This window comes from Telopea speciosissima, chromosome 3, assembly GCF_018873765.1.
Source record: "Telopea speciosissima isolate NSW1024214 ecotype Mountain lineage chromosome 3, Tspe_v1, whole genome shotgun sequence".
Lineage (NCBI taxonomy): Eukaryota > Viridiplantae > Streptophyta > Magnoliopsida > Proteales > Proteaceae > Telopea > Telopea speciosissima.
Window position 1 is genome coordinate 61,533,251 of NC_057918.1, and position 19,707 is coordinate 61,552,957.

The 19,707-nt window shown below is 39.0% G+C and overlaps 1 protein-coding gene across 2 annotated transcripts; it reads right to left on the reverse strand.

Moving 5' to 3' along the window:
• Positions 1 to 269: 269 nt before the first annotated feature.
• On the reverse strand, positions 270 to 16,955 carry LOC122655522. Of its 2 annotated transcripts, none has more exons than XM_043849712.1 (3): positions 14,939 to 16,955; positions 13,355 to 14,400; positions 270 to 635 (listed from the first exon to the last, which is right to left on the reverse strand). In XM_043849712.1, exons 1-3 carry the CDS (start codon positions 16,415 to 16,417, stop codon positions 521 to 523), a joined length of 2,640 nt encoding a protein of 879 aa, XP_043705647.1. In that variant the 5' UTR covers positions 16,418 to 16,955; the 3' UTR covers positions 270 to 520. The 2 variants fall into 2 exon arrangements, with proteins under 2 accessions (XP_043705647.1, XP_043705646.1); XM_043849711.1 differs by having other exon boundaries at positions 270 to 638.
• Positions 16,956 to 19,707: the final 2,752 nt, after the last annotated feature.

Sequence of the window (19,707 nt, forward strand, 5' to 3'; positions counted from 1 at the left end):
TTATTTTTCAATTGAATGCCAAAGTCTCTCACGGCTTTCCATGTAGTAGTGTGTAACTTCAAAGTTCCAAATGAATAATATTCATCAAAAAATTTGAAATGAAAAATGTGTACGATGAATGATTGGAACAAATAACACAGGTTGGCCGGGGGGTTTTAATCACCAAGTTTTACCCTAAAGAGAAGCTGTAACTTGTTATCCATTGTAACCTGACAACTACTGCAAATTCGATTGAAAGCAAAAGAAAAATGTTCACAATTTGACAATGGTGACCTACAACCGAGGATGCACGAATGCATGCATGCCATCTCTCATTTTCTATTCATGCTCTAATAATGTATGCGAACCATCACTTTCATTTAAGGAACAAAAAAAAAAAAAAGATACAAAGCAACCAATTTCTGAAATCTCCTCAAAAGAGGCTGCTTGCCTTTCGGAACAGATGGGGGAGGGAGGAAAGTGTTTATGCCCTTGCCCTATTTTTTTTTATTTTTTTTAAAGTTTTTTTCCCCTCCCCTTTTCAATTAAATGACCAAAGTGACTGTACATTTGGGCTGGAAAATAAACCTCCAATCTGAGGCCTTGCCAAGGTTGAGTTTCCAATGCTTTCCCTCGAACCATTTACAGCCCAATCCCTTCTGCAAGACAACAAGACCAAAGAAACTGGATGAGAATCAGGTATAATATATACACAACAAACCTATTTTAGTACTTTGAAAAGGAGTGATGAGAGCAAAATAGAGAAGTCTACAAAGTTAATATGTAAAATCCAATCTGTCGGCAAACAACAAATCGTGTTGATATTCACCAAATGAAGGAGTTGGGGGGGGGGGGGGATCCTAAGAAAGAAAGCAGAAGTTGAGGAATCTATCACACGTCAACGATAAACAAAACTCATGAATTAGCATGAAAGTAGGATAACCTGAGGTCCAACATGGACAGTTCGTCACTCTTTAATCCCAAATTAAAAGGCCATCCAATGCCTGAGGTATGGTAGAGGTGGACCCAACCAGAAAATGGTCCAAGTAACAAGGATGGAGAAGAAATATATTGCATTCACATAAAGTTATCATTATTCACCAAAAAAAAAAAAGTTATCATTAAGTCACCATCTGTTAACAGAAAATAATTCCTGGAAATCAATTTTTATTTATAAAAATTATTCTCTGATTCTGTCACTCTACCCCCCTCCCCCCTAAAAAAAATTGTACTATGCCAAGGAAATATATTTGCTCATGTTGAACGAGGAAAAGAATCAACCATACAATGGGGAAGTGTCCACCATGGGTGGCAATTGTATCTTTAAGCAAAATACCAGCACTTTACCCCAAAAAAAATTCAAAAAAATAAATTGGAAAGTTCTCTTCCAAATTTTTTCAATTGCATTTGAGAAAATAATTTATGATTTCAAGCCTATACAACCTTTTTGCTTTAAAAAAAATTTCAGTTGAATCCAAAGGAGCCTAAAAGGAAAAAATAGAAAATGTTGTCACACTTTCATGTGGATATTCGTAGTATATGCACCAAATAGATTCAAAAATATCACTCTAGGGGGATTACTTAAAAGGATTTCTTAATGAAATCACAATTTTATGTGTAAAGGTCAACTAACTTGGGGCTGATTTGGTTTGATTTCTATTTCGATTTTGAATTGATTTCATGAAATACTCAACAAATAGATTTTTGGTCAAGAAATTGAAATTGTTTTGGTTGCATCAATCTAAAATATTTGAAGAATTAGAAATTCATTTGGTGATTCAAATTTCTAAGAACAAATTTTCTCTACTTGCATCCCAATAAACACTTAAATCCTGGGTTTTCTGGTTTTGGAAGGTCCACAGGCTGAAACCCCTTCAAAAATTTGCACTTTACATGAATCAAGGTCCATCATTTAGGTATGTTGATCTGGTTCTACGTGTACATGCCTCACTTGTTACTTTTTTTTTTTTCTTTTATGAAGAGAAACAATTAGAGATGAACTAGAAGAGTAGTAATCAAGAATAGAAAATTGTGATGCAGGGGAATCCCCGACTTCACCACCTGAAACACTACCTTCGAATTACCACCATGGAGCCTACTGAATAACCACAGCAGGGACGTGAAATACCACAGAACTGAAAAGCAAAAGCTTCTTTCATTACTCAAGTCATGGGGAAGGGTAGGCCTCTTACATCTTTAAATAAAACTAAACAAAATATGACTTTTAACTGAAAAGGAAACCCCCTATACGCAGGTGCTTTGAAGGAATCCTAGGATGACTCAACAACCTACGTAATAACATAGAATAAAATCCAAAGAGAAAAAGGTAACCTCCCAGCCACAGGCAGTGTTCGGGGTGTCCTATCTAGACACTAACAACTGTATAAAAGTACACAACTAATTTGCTTAATAAAGGTTTGCATCTAATTGTTAAAGAGATACCCATTTAGATCCAAGAGATACATACCAATCAGGGTTGCTAGGCCTGGGGTTTATTTGCTTAATAAAAGGTTTACTTCTAATTGTTAAAGAGATACCCATTTAGATCTATTAAAGAAAAAACTTAAATTTTAAGTAATCAATGAAATGTAAGCATTTGAAATCCAGTCTGTTTTAGAGGAGAAAAAAAATCCAAAAAACCGTGGTGCAGCAGCATACCTGGTCTATCTAATATATAGAAAGATACAGATAGAAGTAGATAACCCAGATTATCAATCCAATCCTAGTGGCAAAATCCAATGCCATTCAACACATGCTACCGATCTATATAAACCAAAGACAAGTAGAGATAGAACTGATTTTGATTCTTCTCTGTTATTAGATTTAAGACTTTCTCCAATGGAAACTGAACGGATTGGGTTTTAGAAAAAGGTGTTGGAGATTATGAGGAACAGAAAGAGATCAAAAGTGGCAGAGAAAAGCTGGGATGAATCAAAGAAGATGTGGCAAATAGCAGGGCCTGCAATTTTAACTGCAGTTTCCCAATTCTCTATTGGAATTGTGACGGCTGTGTTTGTCAGCCATCTAGGACAAGTCGAGCTTGCTGCTGTCTCTGTTGTTCAGAATGTCATTGAAGGCTTTGTATATGGGATCATGGTAAGTGGTACCAAAGGATGGAGAAATTTTACTGTTTTATGGGAAGAAGATTTCAAATCCTAAATTTTCAAACGGAAAAGAACAAATACCAAATTCCCAAAACTTAATTAGTAATTGTTTGTTGGGAGAGGCTTCTTGAGGTAGCTGAGACATGAGAAGAACACAACACAAAACTCTGCAATTGTTCTTCCAGATGGAACCACCATTTAGACAAAGATAAGAATCCCAAATAATAAAAAGAAATACTACAAAACCTAACCAGAGAGAGAGAGAGAGAGAGAGAGAGGTTCATACCTTCTCTCGTTAACCAGAGGGAGTGAGAACGAGATTGAGAGAGATGATGGTGAGGTCTGTTGATTCATACCTTCTCTCGTTAACTAGAGTGAGTGAGAACGAGATTGAGAAAGAAGATGGTGAGGCCTGTTGATCGTTTCATCTTATAACCAGAGAGAGCGAGAGTAGATTAAAAGTCTCCCGATTTACCCAAAAGAGCGGTTGTTATAATCTTTACATAAATGACTACTTTGCCCATAAAAGAACCGTTGCTTACCAACGTGCTCATTAAAGCAGCGCGAAATAGGATGAGATGTGATTTCAATTTTGAAATTGAGAGTCGTCAACTATTTCGGAATTTCTATTCCAACTGGTTTCTATTTACTGAAATAAGATGTAAAAATCAAACCAACCAATTTCTGAAATCAAAATAACCCCATGAAATTGAAACAGAAATCAAACCAAAACAGCCCTTAGTGGATGCAGACTACACACAGGAATATATCTATACAGCCAACAGATTTTTTTATTAGTGTTGCTTTATAAACAGCCATTTTTCCTATGATCCTATCTAGTCTTCCCTTTATCCATGGAGGCCACACAAGGAGCCTGAATCTCTAGAACCAACAGACTGACAATTGGAAGCTAGAGAAATGAAGAAGAGTTGAATCCAAGAGCTGGTTATACATACAACCCACCTCAGGAATGTTCTTTCCTCAAAAAATGTACAAGGGAAAATTCTTGTACATAATTGGCATTGAGGCATTATCTTAATTGCAACACCTCAAGAAAGAAAGATATAAGCAAGTAATATTTAAGGGGGTAACCACAAAAAAGGAACAAGTAGACTATCTTACATATTTTATTTTGCATTAATCATGTTTCCAGTTCTATTCCTGTTTCCATGCATGCCTAATTCTTCAAACCAGATGATTGGAAAAGCCTAATTCCTCTGGGACAACCATCATTAATCTCAGAACAAGAGCTAATATAGCTGCAATCACAACCCCATGGGAGAGGGTGGGAGGGAGCATGAGGAAATGGCAGTTACAATGGATTGAGACTTCCAGAATAAAAAGAGACTGGCAGGATGGAAAGAAACAATACATCATCAGGTTGGACTAAGATGAATTAATTGAATTCTTACAAATTATACTGTCTAATGCCCAAATTACCCTTTCAATTAGGTTTAATCATCTCTCCTTATCCTATCTTCTCATGCCCAGATACCATCCTGTCACCAACCTTTTTTTGTTGTTAAAGATCAGCAAAAGTATATAATAACTATAGAAAGAATGTACAGGATTAACGTCTACCGATTCCCAGACGGAAAAAACAAAGACTTGACACCCCACCTTTGACATGGACATCAGTAGGGAACAAATCAATAACCGAGAATATTTGATGATACATTCCGTACCTTGCTAAAAAACCGATCCTTGCTTACCAACCACACATTGTCTAACCAAATCCAATTCTCTCTGGATACGTTCCTCAAAAAATCCGATTCATGCGGATTCTTCCCCCAACTAACGAAGAGATCTAGACCGAATTGCCACATATGAAATTGAGCACAATTTTGCAAAGAAATACCCCACTTCTTTCTCGAGAAGAGATGGGAAACGTGCTCAATATCATTTGATTGAACCAATTTGATTAAGGGATCCATCCTTCGGCATGGCCTTCTTCGACCCTCCTGGGTCAGAGATCCCATCACTTCTAAACTAACAAGATTTCCACCGACTAACAACAACATAGCCTTATCCCAATTAAATGGGGTCGGCTCCATGGATCCTTGTTCTTCAATCAGTTCTGTTCGAAGTCATACAAGATATGAGACCTAAGCTATACATATCTTTCCTCACCATTTCACTTGGGGTTATTTTAGGCCTGCCCCTGGCTCTTTTAGTTCCTTCAATATGAATCAAATCACTCCTCCAAACGGGAGCATCCCAAGGCCTCCGTTGGACATGGCCATGCCACATCAAACAACTTGTTGAAATTTATTTATCCACCCGCGTCCCCCTTTGGATAGTCCATCGTGTTAGAGCTCCTGTATGATATGCATATTGTTTCCTCCCTTTCCTACAAGGTTGGCCTTTTAGAGGAAGCAGTTCCAACATGGTATCAGAGCAGGCAGGGGTCACGGTATCGAGTCCCCCTGGGAGCGGGCAGGTGTTGAAATTTATTTATCCACCCGTGTCCCCCTTTGGATAGTATGACGTGTTAGAGCTCATGTATGATATACATATTGTTTCCTCCTTTTCCTACAAGGTCGGCCTTTTAGAGGAAGCGGTTCCAACACACCTCTCGTAGCTTATCCGTATAGGGGCTACTCCTAACTCAGCTCTAATATGGTCATTCCTTACTCTATCTTTCCAGTCTTGCCACACATCCATTTCAACATCCTCATCTTAGCTACACTTAGTTTATCTATAAGATGGTTCTTAATTGTCCAATATGCCGCCCCATATATCATAGCCGGTCGTATGGTAGTCCTATAAAATTTTTGTTTAAGCTTTAAAGGAATATGTCGATCGCACAGTACCCAAGTCGCACCTCTCCACGTCATCCATCCTATTTTAATTCTTTGGGAAACATCATCCTCTATATCACCTTCTTTATTTACGACAGAGCCCATATATCTAAAATAATCACTTTGAGGTACCTCTTTATCATCAATGTTGACCACCTCCTTAATCGTCATAGTATGGCTAAAGTTACACACCATTTACTCTCTCTTTGTTCTACTTATCTTTAGACCTTTTGATTTCAAGGTTGATCTCCATAACTCCAACTTCGTGTTAATCCGTGTTTTTTGTCTCATCCACCAACATAATATCATCAACAAAAAACATACACCAAAGAATATCATCTTATATGTCTCTAGTTAAATGATCCATGATAAGGGCAAAAAATAAGGGCTTATAGACATCTTGTATGTCTCTTGTTGTAGCCCAATAGTAATTGGGAACTCATTACCTTGACCCCCCACAATTCTTACGCTAATCACCACACCATCATACATATCTTCAATTATATAGACATATTTACATGACACCCTTTTTTTCTGTAGTATGTACCAGACAGTTCTCACAACATCTAGGCGAACCAAGGCATTGGAGGGGGCTTGGACACAAGGCAACACCAATAAGACGACTAAGTCGACCAAAACGGCCGCCTAAGCGACCAAGGCGACACTAGTTGTCAAGGTGCGTGGATGCCAAGGCAGCCACCTAAATGACGCCTTGAAACTAGGGTACCAGATTAGCTCTTTCGGGACTCTATCAAAGGCTTTTTCTAGGTCAATAAAGACCATATGGGCTCCATCCAACACCTTAGTTTTTTTCACCCTTCCATCTAGTCTCTTGAATGCAGACAATATTAATCCTTCTCCTCCTCATAACATCTATCAGCTCTAGACTCTTACCCATTAAGGAACCAATGTTCCAAGAATCTAATCTAATCCACCAACTAACTGAAGATTATAAATACTGCAGTAAACCAATGTCCCAATTTTTTAATATATTTTCTCCAAAAATATACCAAGAAGATGTCAACGTTCAAACTCTGAGAAGCATCGTTACCTTGAGATCTAAACCCAACGACTTCACCGAAATGGTGACTAAATTATAGGAGAAAAAAGATATAAGTAGATAAGAACATAAGTAAGAAAAAGGAAACTACCTAAGAAGCTCCTACATAATCTACCCATTTCAAATAAACTAAAATAAATATTGCAGCCTAAGTAAACTACCAGCCCTTGCCAGACCAGAAAACCGATTCAGGACCAGTCCTTGGTTTGGGCCTCCAAAGTGGGTCATGTCGGTCCAGCCAGGCAAAGGCAACTGCATCAAGTTGTCTTTAAGAACTGCAGGGAAATTAATTGTTTCTTTGTGCAAATGTAACAACATCCTCAGTACAATGTTATCTATGGAAAGAGGTGGGGAAGAGCTTTAATCTAGACACCAGAATCAAGGAAGGGGACTTGAGAACAGTATAATAGACTGAACTGAAAGAAGGTACAATCCCAAGAGGTTATCCACAAAACAAAAATGATGGATCTGGCCGAAGGGGAATTAACACCGATCCTTATTAGAGCTAAGACGAGTAACTGATAAAGCTGATAAGCTTTCTTTTTTTTTTTCTTTTCAGAAATTATTGAGCCAACAGAAGGAGCTCTTTTCCTTGTTTCCTTTACAACCACTTGATGTAAGACAAGAAATCTCAGACTCCTAATTGTACTAAGAAATTGTTGGAAAACCAGGTTTTCTGACTCGACTAGAAAAGCTCTTTTCCTTGTTTCCTTTACAACCACTTGATGTAGGACAAGAAATCTCAGACTCCTAATTGTACTAAGAAATTGTTGGAAAACCAGGTTTTCTGACTCGACTTGTCTTCTAGAAAAACCTGGTGACTCGGCCTTGTTAAACCCGGTCAAGACAAGTCACATTTTTTATTTTATAATGCAATAAATATGTATAAATTAGTAAAAAGTCATAAAAATACAGAAAAAAATATGGGAAAATAAAAAAATAAAAAAAATCAAGTAATCACATATCAATGCATATTGAGTTTATACCATTGAACAAGAGAAGGGAGTCAAGAAGTTGAGGCTTTCTTATTGTTTTAGATTATGGATTTACTATTTAGTTAACTCCGTTTCTAAGTGAACTAGTTTTATAATTCTTTTAAAAACGACTAAACTCGCCGATTTTGTCATGACTCGGGTAAAAAATACCGAGTCTATTTGACTCGGACCATTTATGACCCAGTCTCGTCATTTTTTACCCTGGCCTAATCTACACGATTCTTGACCAGGTTTTCAAAATTTTGACTCGACTCGGGCGACTCGCTCCAGTCAAAACCCGGTTTTCCAACTATGCTAGGAATAGGAAATCCTAGTCCTAAGAAGAGTAGGCAAGAGGAAACCATCCCACTTGGATAAGGAAAATGGACCCATATCCCACCAGAAGAGGAATAGTGGATTCCTAATTTAACAAGCAAAAGGCAAATAGAAAATACTAAGAAAAAATAACTGACCTTTATGCTCGTATTTAGAAATTTTAAGCAAGAGGCAACCAAGGAACCAATAGGAAAAGCTAGTCCTAAGAAGAGTAGGCAAGAGGAAACCATCCCACTTGGCTAAGGAAAATGGACCCATATCCCACCAGAAGTGGAATAGTGGATTCCTAATTTAACAAGCAAAAGGCAAATAGAAAAAACTAAGAAAAAATAACTGACCTTTATGCTTGTATTTAGAAATTTTAAGCAAGAGGCAACCAAAGAAAATAGCCAAAACAGGTCAAAATAATATGTAATATGTAGACCACTATCATTGTAGGATAGAATATGAACTGGAGTAAAGATAGAACTGATGCAAACGTTTATATGTGCAGAACTCTAATTTCTGAATAAATATAAGGAAATTAGAAACTAGAAAGAAAAACCTTCAGTCAACCTGATCAATCGAAAGGAGAGGCAATGAAATCAATTCTGTTAGACAGAGGTCATAAATAGTTAAGAGAAAATGAAGAATAAAGGATACACATTGTAGTCCCTCATATCAGCCCCACTTTCTGTGCTTTAAACAGGGGGGAAAATGGCTAATGTACAAGGGGTTGAGCCTCCAAATATGCTCACAACTCACAATTTTCAATCCAATTATGGGCCAGTGCATCGTTACTAATTTTCACCCTTTCATCATTTTCATTCTTATTTTTATTCTAAAAGTACGTTCTAATGTTTTGGATAAAGAAGTTGAAACTTCTTTTCTTATCCATGTCTATATCTAAACCCAATAGAATAAAAGTTTGGATGGCCATTTTATGACTCTAAACATTCTGTCTGTTGAACCATGGGTTCATGTCTCATGGTTTGGCGATGAAAACCATTGGATGGTGGTTTGTGGGATTTCTAACATATGTATGAGTGTTGCAAGGATAACATATGTACATAGTTGTCAATCATTGGATGGTGGTTTGTGGGATTTCTAAGTTCTAACATATGTATGAGTTTTGCAAGGATAACAATGTACATAGTTGTCAAGGCGACTAACGACCCAAGGCATTGGAGGGACGCCTTAATGCAATCCAGGGTTTCGAAACCCAGCTCGTATTGCTTATGGTCCCACCCAGATATCAAATACCAAGTTGCAAGGAAGGAATGGCAAATTTGTAATAAACTGGAATGTTCAAGGGGTAATTTGATAGTTAAATAGAGAATGGAAAAGAATGGCAAATTTGTAATAAACCAAAATTTTCAAGGGGAATTTTCTGGTTTGCTTTGTTCAACCTCTAAAACAAAGTAAACCAGAAAGCCACGGTAAAGGGGGCTTCGAACCAGATGCATGAACTCCTCGATGGGAGCCCCACTTGAACCAAGATTTTGGGAGGAGTTGATCAACTCTTTAGCCCTACTCTGGGTCTTTCAAAGAAGACCTTTGATTTGAAAAGAAAAATCAATACCTACTGATTCAGTGATAATAAGTCAAACGAGCAACCTAAGGGCTGAACAAAAATTCCTGAAATAAACACAAGCGGTAGGAATAGGTTCAAGGAGGGTTTCAGCCTTAATTCTTACGACAAGATTGACTTCCAGGGACAAGTATCTGAGGTTTAAGTCACTTAATACAGAGGAACTACCAACCAGAATCTGAATAGATAAGGAAAGGGAACAAGAGATCAACACTTGGGTATTGGGCTGATAATTGTATGAACAGGAAAGGGGAATAACAGTAAGGAACGAGAAAGAAGAATAAGAAATAAAGGAGAGGAAGAACAGAAAGGATCAGAAAAGAGAAGAGAGGCATGGGAGAGAGCACACACTCACAGTTCTTGGCAACAACCAACGAAACCCATTTAGTTGGGATAAAGGCTGAACATTGCCTCTACTTCAAATTCAGGCTCCAAAATGTTTTCGCTTTCACCCTAGAAATTTGTCGTTCAATTTTAACTTCCCTGTTCTAAATAGTCTTACTCATCTTTGGGTTGTATAAATATTTCTTTTTCTATTCAGAAGACGTTGAGATGTCCCATTCAAACACTCCCAGAATATTTCTGTTCAGTGCATTAACATAACACTATAGGCAAAAGGGCTTTGACATTTGAATTTTTAATTAACAAAACAGCAATTTCAACTAGATGTTAATTCACGATAGCATTTGTTGCTTCCACAACCCCTATCATATACACTCACTCGAAGCCAAAACCATCCAAGAATGGTAACTTTGAAGAAGATCCTTAAACCATTCTCATCGAACCACAAATAATATTGGCCAACAGTCATGCTAAAGGATTCCAATTTCCAATTAGTTGATCAGCTTAAGTCATGTACACTGCCACATGCTTTAGTTATTCTCAGCTTTTTAATTACCACATCAAGCCTCTTACAAAGATTCTATAATGCAAATCAAGCAAATTAGACCTTGGGCATGATAATTTGAGGCCAGGTAGAAAAAGCTTCAGGCTTGGGAACAAAATGCAGAAAAAACCCATTTCCCATCTAAAATACAACAGGGGTTACCCAGTTGTAACCAGATTCATATGATTAAGCAAAAGAATCAACCAACTGTTTGAAGATCACAAAAGTTATCTCGACACCCAAAAATTCTACTTTGGAGATCAGGCTAACCAAATTATGAATCAATAAGATTCGGCTAATTATTGTTCTTGCTACAGCCAGAGCATAACTAAAGTCATTGGCAATTAATATCCACCTATAATCCTTTTTTCAATATTAAATTAACTGATTAGAAAGGACCACATTAATAACGTCTCCCAGACAACTCAGATGTACCAGATAAGAAACCCATTATCATTTTAGAAAGAATCCAGAAGCTTGGTCAGGGAGTTTAAATAAACAACAGAAGCTGGTTCAACTGTACTCTATGCATCTTAAAACATCAATAAGAAACTGTCCAACCAATCTGCAAATGTCCTCTGTAGGCAATGTGATGTGAACTACGAATTCCATGCATAAATGAAAACCACCTAACAGAGCAAGCAAACCACATCCTGCCATTGTAATTTATTTTTCAATACACATACCAACCAGCTAACGACATGGTCTTTTTCTATATTATCCCATTGCTCCTTCTTCCTCCCTAATCTAGTCTATCTAAACTGCAAAGGAGCTTACAGCCACAACACTATGGATTACCCTCCTCAATCAAGGATATACAAGCAATATTTGAACCCAATAAAAATCAGAAGGCGAAAATTGCAGGACCACTTGCGACATGATGCTGCCACATAAACTCATAAGTGGCAGGACGAACCTCATAACAGGAACCTCAAAGTGGGTCTGTGGCAATGGTGAACTCAAAATTCAGGGACGTATAGGATCACAGTCATCCACTGGTTGGAAAGCACGATATTTTGTGCAGCCAATCAATCATTGGGATACTCAACTTTCCGAATGCAAATTAACCTGTATTCAGGGATTTTCCTGTGATGACCAGAGTCTCCCTTCAAGAACTCTAAAAATATAAAAAAGGGCTCAGACCTCAACATGAACAGAGTTTGGGATTACTAGACCTTGGTATCCAGAGGCAAGTTTAACCTGAAGGCATATATATAGCTTTTCCCTATTCCTCCCAAGCTGATTTTCAACCCATCCCTTGCTCTTTTCAATTCCTCTAATCTGTGCCATATCAGTCTAAACCTGGTTTCATACATTTTGCAATCCCCATCATGACCAATGACATGTCCTGACCCAGGATCAGATGATCCCAATCTGGTCAGTGATACACTAGTAAACTCTGTTTTCTTACACAGGTTAGGCCAATCAAAACCAATCCAGATCTGTATTGCCCAGTAACAATTGCAGGTCCATACCAATCTTTTCTCTTTTTTCTTTACTGAATACAGTTGAATTTTATCATAAAGCAGAGAGCCCAAGGGAAAATAGAAGATCAGAATGGAGCCAAAACCCTCTCTAATTCATGCTAGGCAGGCCCAATGTGTAAAGCACTTCTCCCCACCTCCTCCATAGCCAACCAATCCAACAAAGGATTACTAGATCTTGGTATCCGAAGGGAAGTTTAAATTCTTGACCTCATACCGATCTCTAAATCTTGGTCCAGATTTCCCAACTGAGAGACCTGATATCAATCTCATTTAACATTCCACAAAGTAACACAAACATACCCAATTGTTGAAGGCAGGGAACGAATTCATGAATGAGGATTCTATAAACAAGGAATCATTGCTTGAAGAAAGTTGGGCTGATCTATCACACTCCACAAGATCTTTCCTATTCATTTCTCCTTTCTTTTTTAAATTTTTTTTTGGGGGTGAGGTTGGGCTCAAAACCATGAAAGCATTGTCTTTCTACCTTCCATCTCTGACACTCCCACTTGAAAAATCCAAAAATGAACAGATAAAACACACTATCTATCCTTTGCAGATAACTCCCTGGCAATACCTAACATGCTGAAACCAATCATTTAATATCAAACTCATTGAGATTGGATTTGATGAAATCGACTTCTAACATCTATATCCTTGTCTGTCTTTAATAACATCATATAAAACTTTAAGTCAGTAGATCATTTTCAGCCAAATCAAGGATTAAAACTCCTTCGCAAAGCTAACAAACCTGAAAATGCAATCCGGTTTACACAAAGCCACTCTTTCACATAATTATCACCACACTGCAACCATAACCCTTCTCTTAACATGTAGCATCACTATATAGCTAGGCTGGTATTCCCTGTGGCTGTGCTTCTTCTGTTTTGTTTTGTTTTTTTTCTCATTCTTTTGGTGGGGGCTAATGGCATGCAGGGATTGTTACATTATTAAGTAAAAAGCATTCAATCATGGTGACGAAAATCGTATTCAGAATTTTAACTCTAGTTCCTTCAAAATTTGCATCATTTTACATAAACACAAGTTGTACCATATCCAGATTCCAACCTCAAGAATTAAAAAAATTAAAAAAGGAAAAAACAGCCACAAAGGAATAACATATTGAAACAGAAGAGGCTAAGGAAATTGGTACTCACTTGGACCAATGATTGGCTGGAGACGGTTCATAAGGATGGTCGGTTCCCAATTTGCTTGGACTACCATAAGTCACCTCAATTTGAGAAATATCATCACGAGGTTTCAGTGGAGGGAAATGATTTTCACCATCACCTGGCAATGGCTGGAAAGTTTTTGGCAACCACACACCGTTATCGTTTGATCCAGGACCTAGAGCATTAAAAATCCCACCATTCTGGCAATTACCAAGATGAACTTTCTGCGGTGAGCAACTGCCAGGAAGGACAGTATCATCCTTTGCAAATGGTGATTCCATTGCCTTGCGGGGTGACAGAAGCATAACCTCTTCCTGATTTGACATGTTCTGGCTCAAGGGTAAAAGCCAACTGGCTGGCCCACCTACCAAACCCAGACCATCCTGACCAAGCGGAGGTGTGCCCCACATCTGCCATGTCCCCTGTTCATGCATATTATTTGACATCTCTGTAGGTGAAGTATTCAAATGGTTCGAGGTGATTTGCCTTTCTTCAGCAACCCGTACACGTGAAATAGGCGACTCAATCGGAGATGGCCTGTTAATTTCGCCAACAATAGAAGCATTCTGCAAAGACCGAGGCCTTTCAAATCCAGTATCTGCAACAAACCCACTCCCCAGGTCCAACGGGAAATTGTCAAGAGACTCAGAAACAGGTCCAAGTAAGGAGATCGGATCAGGGACATAACATGGGTCTTCAAAAAGCTCTGGTTCTGACATAAATTCATGTGCATCTCCAGCAAGAGGAAACATGGGTTCAGTTGCCGAAGAAACAGAACCACTACTTATTGAACCACTTGGATAGGGGGAAATATTGAAAGGCAATGACGGTCCAAAATGGATTGAGTTATCCAAAGGATGTGTTGGTGATGCTTGACCAGGTAAATGTGAACTTCGAACATCTGCCTGAGCCTTCAAACTTGGTCTGCTTATTGTATTCACATTGGACGATGAAGGAACTGTTGATGAGCGAGTAAATAGTTGCTGCCATGATTTTTTGGGGGTTGCCCATGGCTGTGGCTCTGAAACAACCTGAGAAAACAACAATAAATCATAAACAGTAGCCAATAGCATGGCGAAATATGCATCAATACCATAAAATGAAGTTAGAAAACAGATATGATGGGCAAGAACCAACCATCTGCAATGACCCCCCCCCCCTTTTCAAGGACAAATGAATGCAGTGCCCAAACTAACTAGCCTGGACTTACATAACTATGACCTGCCACCTAGAATCTCAACCCTTGCATGTAATGAAACTAGGAAGATGAAAGGGTGGAAAAACTCAATGCCAAATTTAGGAAAAAAGGGTAACTATATCTCTTCATAACTGTCCAGTAACCATGATTTTTAACACTCAAAAGATGGCTGCCCTCCATCTAAGCAGTTTAGACGGATGGGCTGAAATGAACATATGAGGGAACAGGTCCTCAAAAAATGACACCCATTGTGTACAAAATATATTTTCTATGTTAAAGAGTTCAACCAGCATCATCTTTCCAAACCATTTCCCTGCAGCTTACACTCATTAAAAAAATAAAAATAACCAAGATATAAAAAAATGACTTACAGGACGTTGGAAACAGACATCAGGGACCTTATCAGCCACATGTCCGTTCAAGAATACCTCTCTTCGATTACCAGTAGCTTGAACATGATCTACAGAACCATTATACTTGTTTGTTTTTGAAACAACAGTTGCAGCAGCATAACCACCCTTTCCAAATAAATTGGATCCATTAAAGCCCTTAGAAGAAAGTATTGAACCTTTCATACGATCCAGGTATCTACCTCCAGCACCTCCCTTGCTAAAATTGTTCATATTGGTAACCTTTACACCATGCCCAGTTTCCACATTTTGAGTCCTGACGCTTTCAGAACTTTTTTGAACTTCTCGTCTTTCAAACCCAGTCCTCTTGTCGAATTCTCGCTTCTTTTCAATTTCCTTCCCGGCCCTTTTTTCCAGCTCGTCTACATCAGAATTACTTTTACTAGACCCTTTGTCTTTTTCTTTCCTTCTCTCCTGGCGCTTCTTTTCAGCTTCTCTCTTACAATCTTTTTCCCCGTCAGGAGCTGATCCTTTTCCACGCTCTTTCTCTGCCTCCATCTTCTCATCTCTCTGTCTCCTACGTTCCTCCACCAACTTTGCAACCTCTTCTCTCTGTTTTCTCTCCTCCTCCTCTAGAAGCTCCTTCTCTAACCTAGCCTGTCTCTTCTCTTCAGCTTTCCTGCGGGCCTTCTCTCCCCTGCTCTGATGAAAATTTCCCCCATTTTCACCTTTCTTAGTCAACAGCCCATTATGCTCCGCATCCAGCGAAGCATCTTCCCTCGCCGTGCTGACCCTAAAAATCTTTCTCCAAAGCCACTTTATGCTTAAAAAGAAGGAGGCTAACAGCTTGCAGGCGAAAACAAAACCAGAAGAAGATTTCTCTGCCACACATCGATCATCACCGCTGAAAAATCCACCTCCCTTCTTCCCCCAATTATTTGTCTTCCCTGCAAAAGACCCACCAACCCAGTTGCCATTCTCTAACCAATCTTGACCACAAATCCAACCATTTTCCGACCAAACCTTTCCGTTCCACATCTTCCCATTCTTGCCAACTAAATCTCCTATAATACCAGAGTTAGTAAGCCCCAGCCCAGGCAAGTCAAGAACCGGTCTTTTAGAGATGTGACCACAGTAAGAACACATAAACTTTCCACCACCAGGATTCTGATCCCGATAAGGGTTCAAGCAGTTACGACATCGTCGGGTAGCCGTCTTCCGAAGCTTCTGCATCTCTATGGCTTCAAACCTCTTCCTCTCTTTAAGTCGGGCGCTCCTGCGCACCCGCCATGCTGATAGCTGAGGCATTAAAATCTCATACCAGAAGAGGGTAACCAAAAGAACCAAAACACAAGCCAGCCGAGGGGAGGTGACCTCAAACCTGAAACCCGGCGGCAATAGCTGCGACAGCGCCCATAGACCTATAAGTGGAATCACTAACCACGGTAGCATGGTAGCAACCCGCCGAGACCACTTCTGTATGACGCAGAGTATACACATTATCTTTTAACCGACACCTATATTCCCCAAAATGATAAGAGTCAAAGGAACCCTAGAGCAAAGAAACCCGTTCTTCAAATCGAAGCAAATCTTTAAATTTCCCCCAAAAACAAGAACAAACGAGAACCCTAACTTTCGTTCTTCTTCACCGTACCCAATCCAGATATCATCACATTCCCATCGAAACATAAAAAGAAAGGAAAGAATCACGACAGACACAGATTACCCAAATACCCAATTCAAGAGATTTACAACCCTTGATTAAAAAAACCTTAATCCCACCGAAACCCCTAAGTTAGAAACCGATCATTTTAAGGATAGCAACCAGTTCGATTCGTTGAAGTCGGAGCTGTGACCGTACGGATTCATAAAGCGAAGAACCATCAATAATCTACTATTACAAACAAGGAAAAATAGCAGATAAGAGAAGATATTCCAGACCTACAGATTAGGCATCCATGGCGGGCCAAAAAGAAACCCTAATTCATGGGTTAGGTGCTTTGCTCCGGGTGTTTTGTTCCCCCTCTTTCGTTCTTCACCAAATTACCTGCGACGGTGGAAGACGAAATTTTATGATAAACGAATTGATAGGAGAGAGAGAGGTTGAAGCCTTGAAGGCGTATTATGTAAAGGAACATAGAAATGGAATCTCCCCTAATGAAAGCAAAGTTTATGCCGTTGGATTATAGACAAAAGCTCTTATCACTACATTTTATAGCAGAAATAATTACAGATAAATTCGTAATTATTATTTCACATTTATCAAGTCATAGGAATCTATTTACCAAAAAAGTCATAGGCATATTCGTTAAGTTTCGTTAATTGTACCCAAAATTTCTAAAACTCTACTGCAACGCGGAAACCCGAGTCTGGTTGACCTTTTTCATTTTCCCTGGACCGGACGCATTCTTACATAGACTTTCGCATGAAAAGAAAAAGAGAGAGAGGGATATGACCTGACCAAGCGTGAGTCATGCCTACATACATGCATGCCACGTTGGTTGTAATTAGGATTATAGTAAAGTGACCTCAACATAGTCTAAGATGTTTATGTGTAATGGGAAAATCTTGTATAAGATTGCAAAAAAAAAAATTTTAAGTACATTTTTATCTTGTCTTTTTATAAAAAATATATATATATTAAATAATTTTTAATATTTGAAAAACCATTTTTACCCTTACGTTAAATAACTTTTTAAAATACAATAAAGGGAAATTAAAAGAATGTTATAACTTATTAGCTCACTCACCACTTTGGTGACAACAAGTTGTTCCAATATGTGAAACCCTAATTACATGTCCTCGACAACCTCTTTAAATGTTGAGATTAGCCAATCTTCATAAGTTTAAGTTTCAAAAAAAAAGTTCTGTAATCATTATTATGTAATCAACTAAAAACCTTTTATCATATTTGATAAATTATATTTTTTTTATATGGGAGAGAGTTCCCTGGAAGGTAGTATGGCCCCTATGGCAGTGCAACGGCCAATGGGAACATGTGTGGAATCATCTACACGGGTGGGATTTCCGCCTTTCATGGGTGGAACGGTCATTTCATGCCCCTCTATGTTTACGCGCAAGGGGCCAGGGGCCATGCTAGGGGTGTCAATGCAAGGCCCACACCGGCAGACCTGATCGAGCCCGACAGCTAAAAAATCGAATAGGCCTGACCCAATAAGTAAACGTGTCGAGCTCAAGCCCGACCCGTTTATAGTCGATTGTTCCCGATGTAGAGGTTGGCACCGTCGGGTGTCTGACCAAACCGACCATTTAGTACCCTAACCAAGCCCGACCCCTTTGCCCCGTTTAAGCGCGACCCCCTTGGCCCGATGTATATTTCCTAATCTACCCCCCCCCCCCCCAATTGTGAAACTCCCAAGGCCAAATCCAGCCAAACGGCCCAAGGGCCCCAAACATCTTAAACCCTAACTCCCTAAGGCTAACCCTAACATTCAACTTCTCATCTTCTTTTTCCTCTTCACTCTCACATAGTCACACAGTCATTGACCTATTGTGCTCTGCCGTTGTAAGTGCAACCTGCAAGTGCAAGGCTGCAACCCACACCACTGCACCAGACACCATGCTTGCCGCTGTAACCCACCACAGCACCAGTACTCCACCACTCCGCCACTACAACCCATCACAGCACCACTCCACCACTCTGCCGCTGCAACCCACCACGGCACCACTCCACCCCCTCTAATGACCATATTTTGGTGTTTTGAGACTGAAGAATATTTCTGCTAGAGGGTTTGTTGTCAATTCCAGTTAGGATTTTGGTGTTGCATCTTTGGTTGGTTTCACGGACTAACCTACTGTTATTTCACTCAATTTGTGCATTGTTGATGAGATGGAACCCATTGCAGGGTATAATGTTGTATTAACATCAGTGCTGAGAAGTGTCTCAATTTAAAAAGATTGAATCCATTACATGACGTTTGGTCTAAAACATCAATTTGTAACCTATTTTAGATGAAGGATGCCATTGGGTGTAACAAGCATTAACCCTAGAGATTCAATTCTTTTTAATAATGCTCCTACTTGCTCAATTTTTTTGCTTAAATGAGAAAAAATGGTGAACATGAATGCGATGTTGATCCCAATTTGTTGAGATAAGCTTTATTTGACTTTGAGTTGAGGTGTATATGATTGTCCAAGCGGTGTGATGGTTTGAACTTGAAATTCTGGTTGCATGGCAATCAACAAGCACACACCGTTTAGAGCCCGTTTAGAGTTAAATAGGTCTTTAGCCCGATCGAGACCCATTTCAGGCCCGTTTAGTCCGAATAAGGTTGCCCCAATTAATGACCGAGCATCGATCGACCGAAATGAAGCCGTACCATGCCCCCCCAATGCAAGCCCGAATGCCTAAACGATCGGACACGATGCAGCCTATAAAATTGGTGAGGCCCGTCCAGGCCTGACCGAGACCAACCGAGCCCGAACGGTCAACACCCCCAGGCCACGCTACCTTTTAGGGTTCTATTTCCTTTTTTTAAATATATTTTTAAAATCAAAGGATTAGATTCCGAAGTAAAGTAAAATTTTACAATCAAATTTGGAGTATTTTGGAGTTATTTACATAATCATGTGATGTATTTGGAGTTATTTACATAATCATGTGATGTAATTAATGATTACAAAAGTTTTTAAATTTAGTATTGATTTGATTTAATTTTCCTTCCTTCTATATCTTTGGTACCACGTAGATCATTAATGACAAGGTGAGAACAATAATATATTTAGAATCCCCCAAAAAAAAGTAACCCTTCAAGGTCACTATAAAGAAG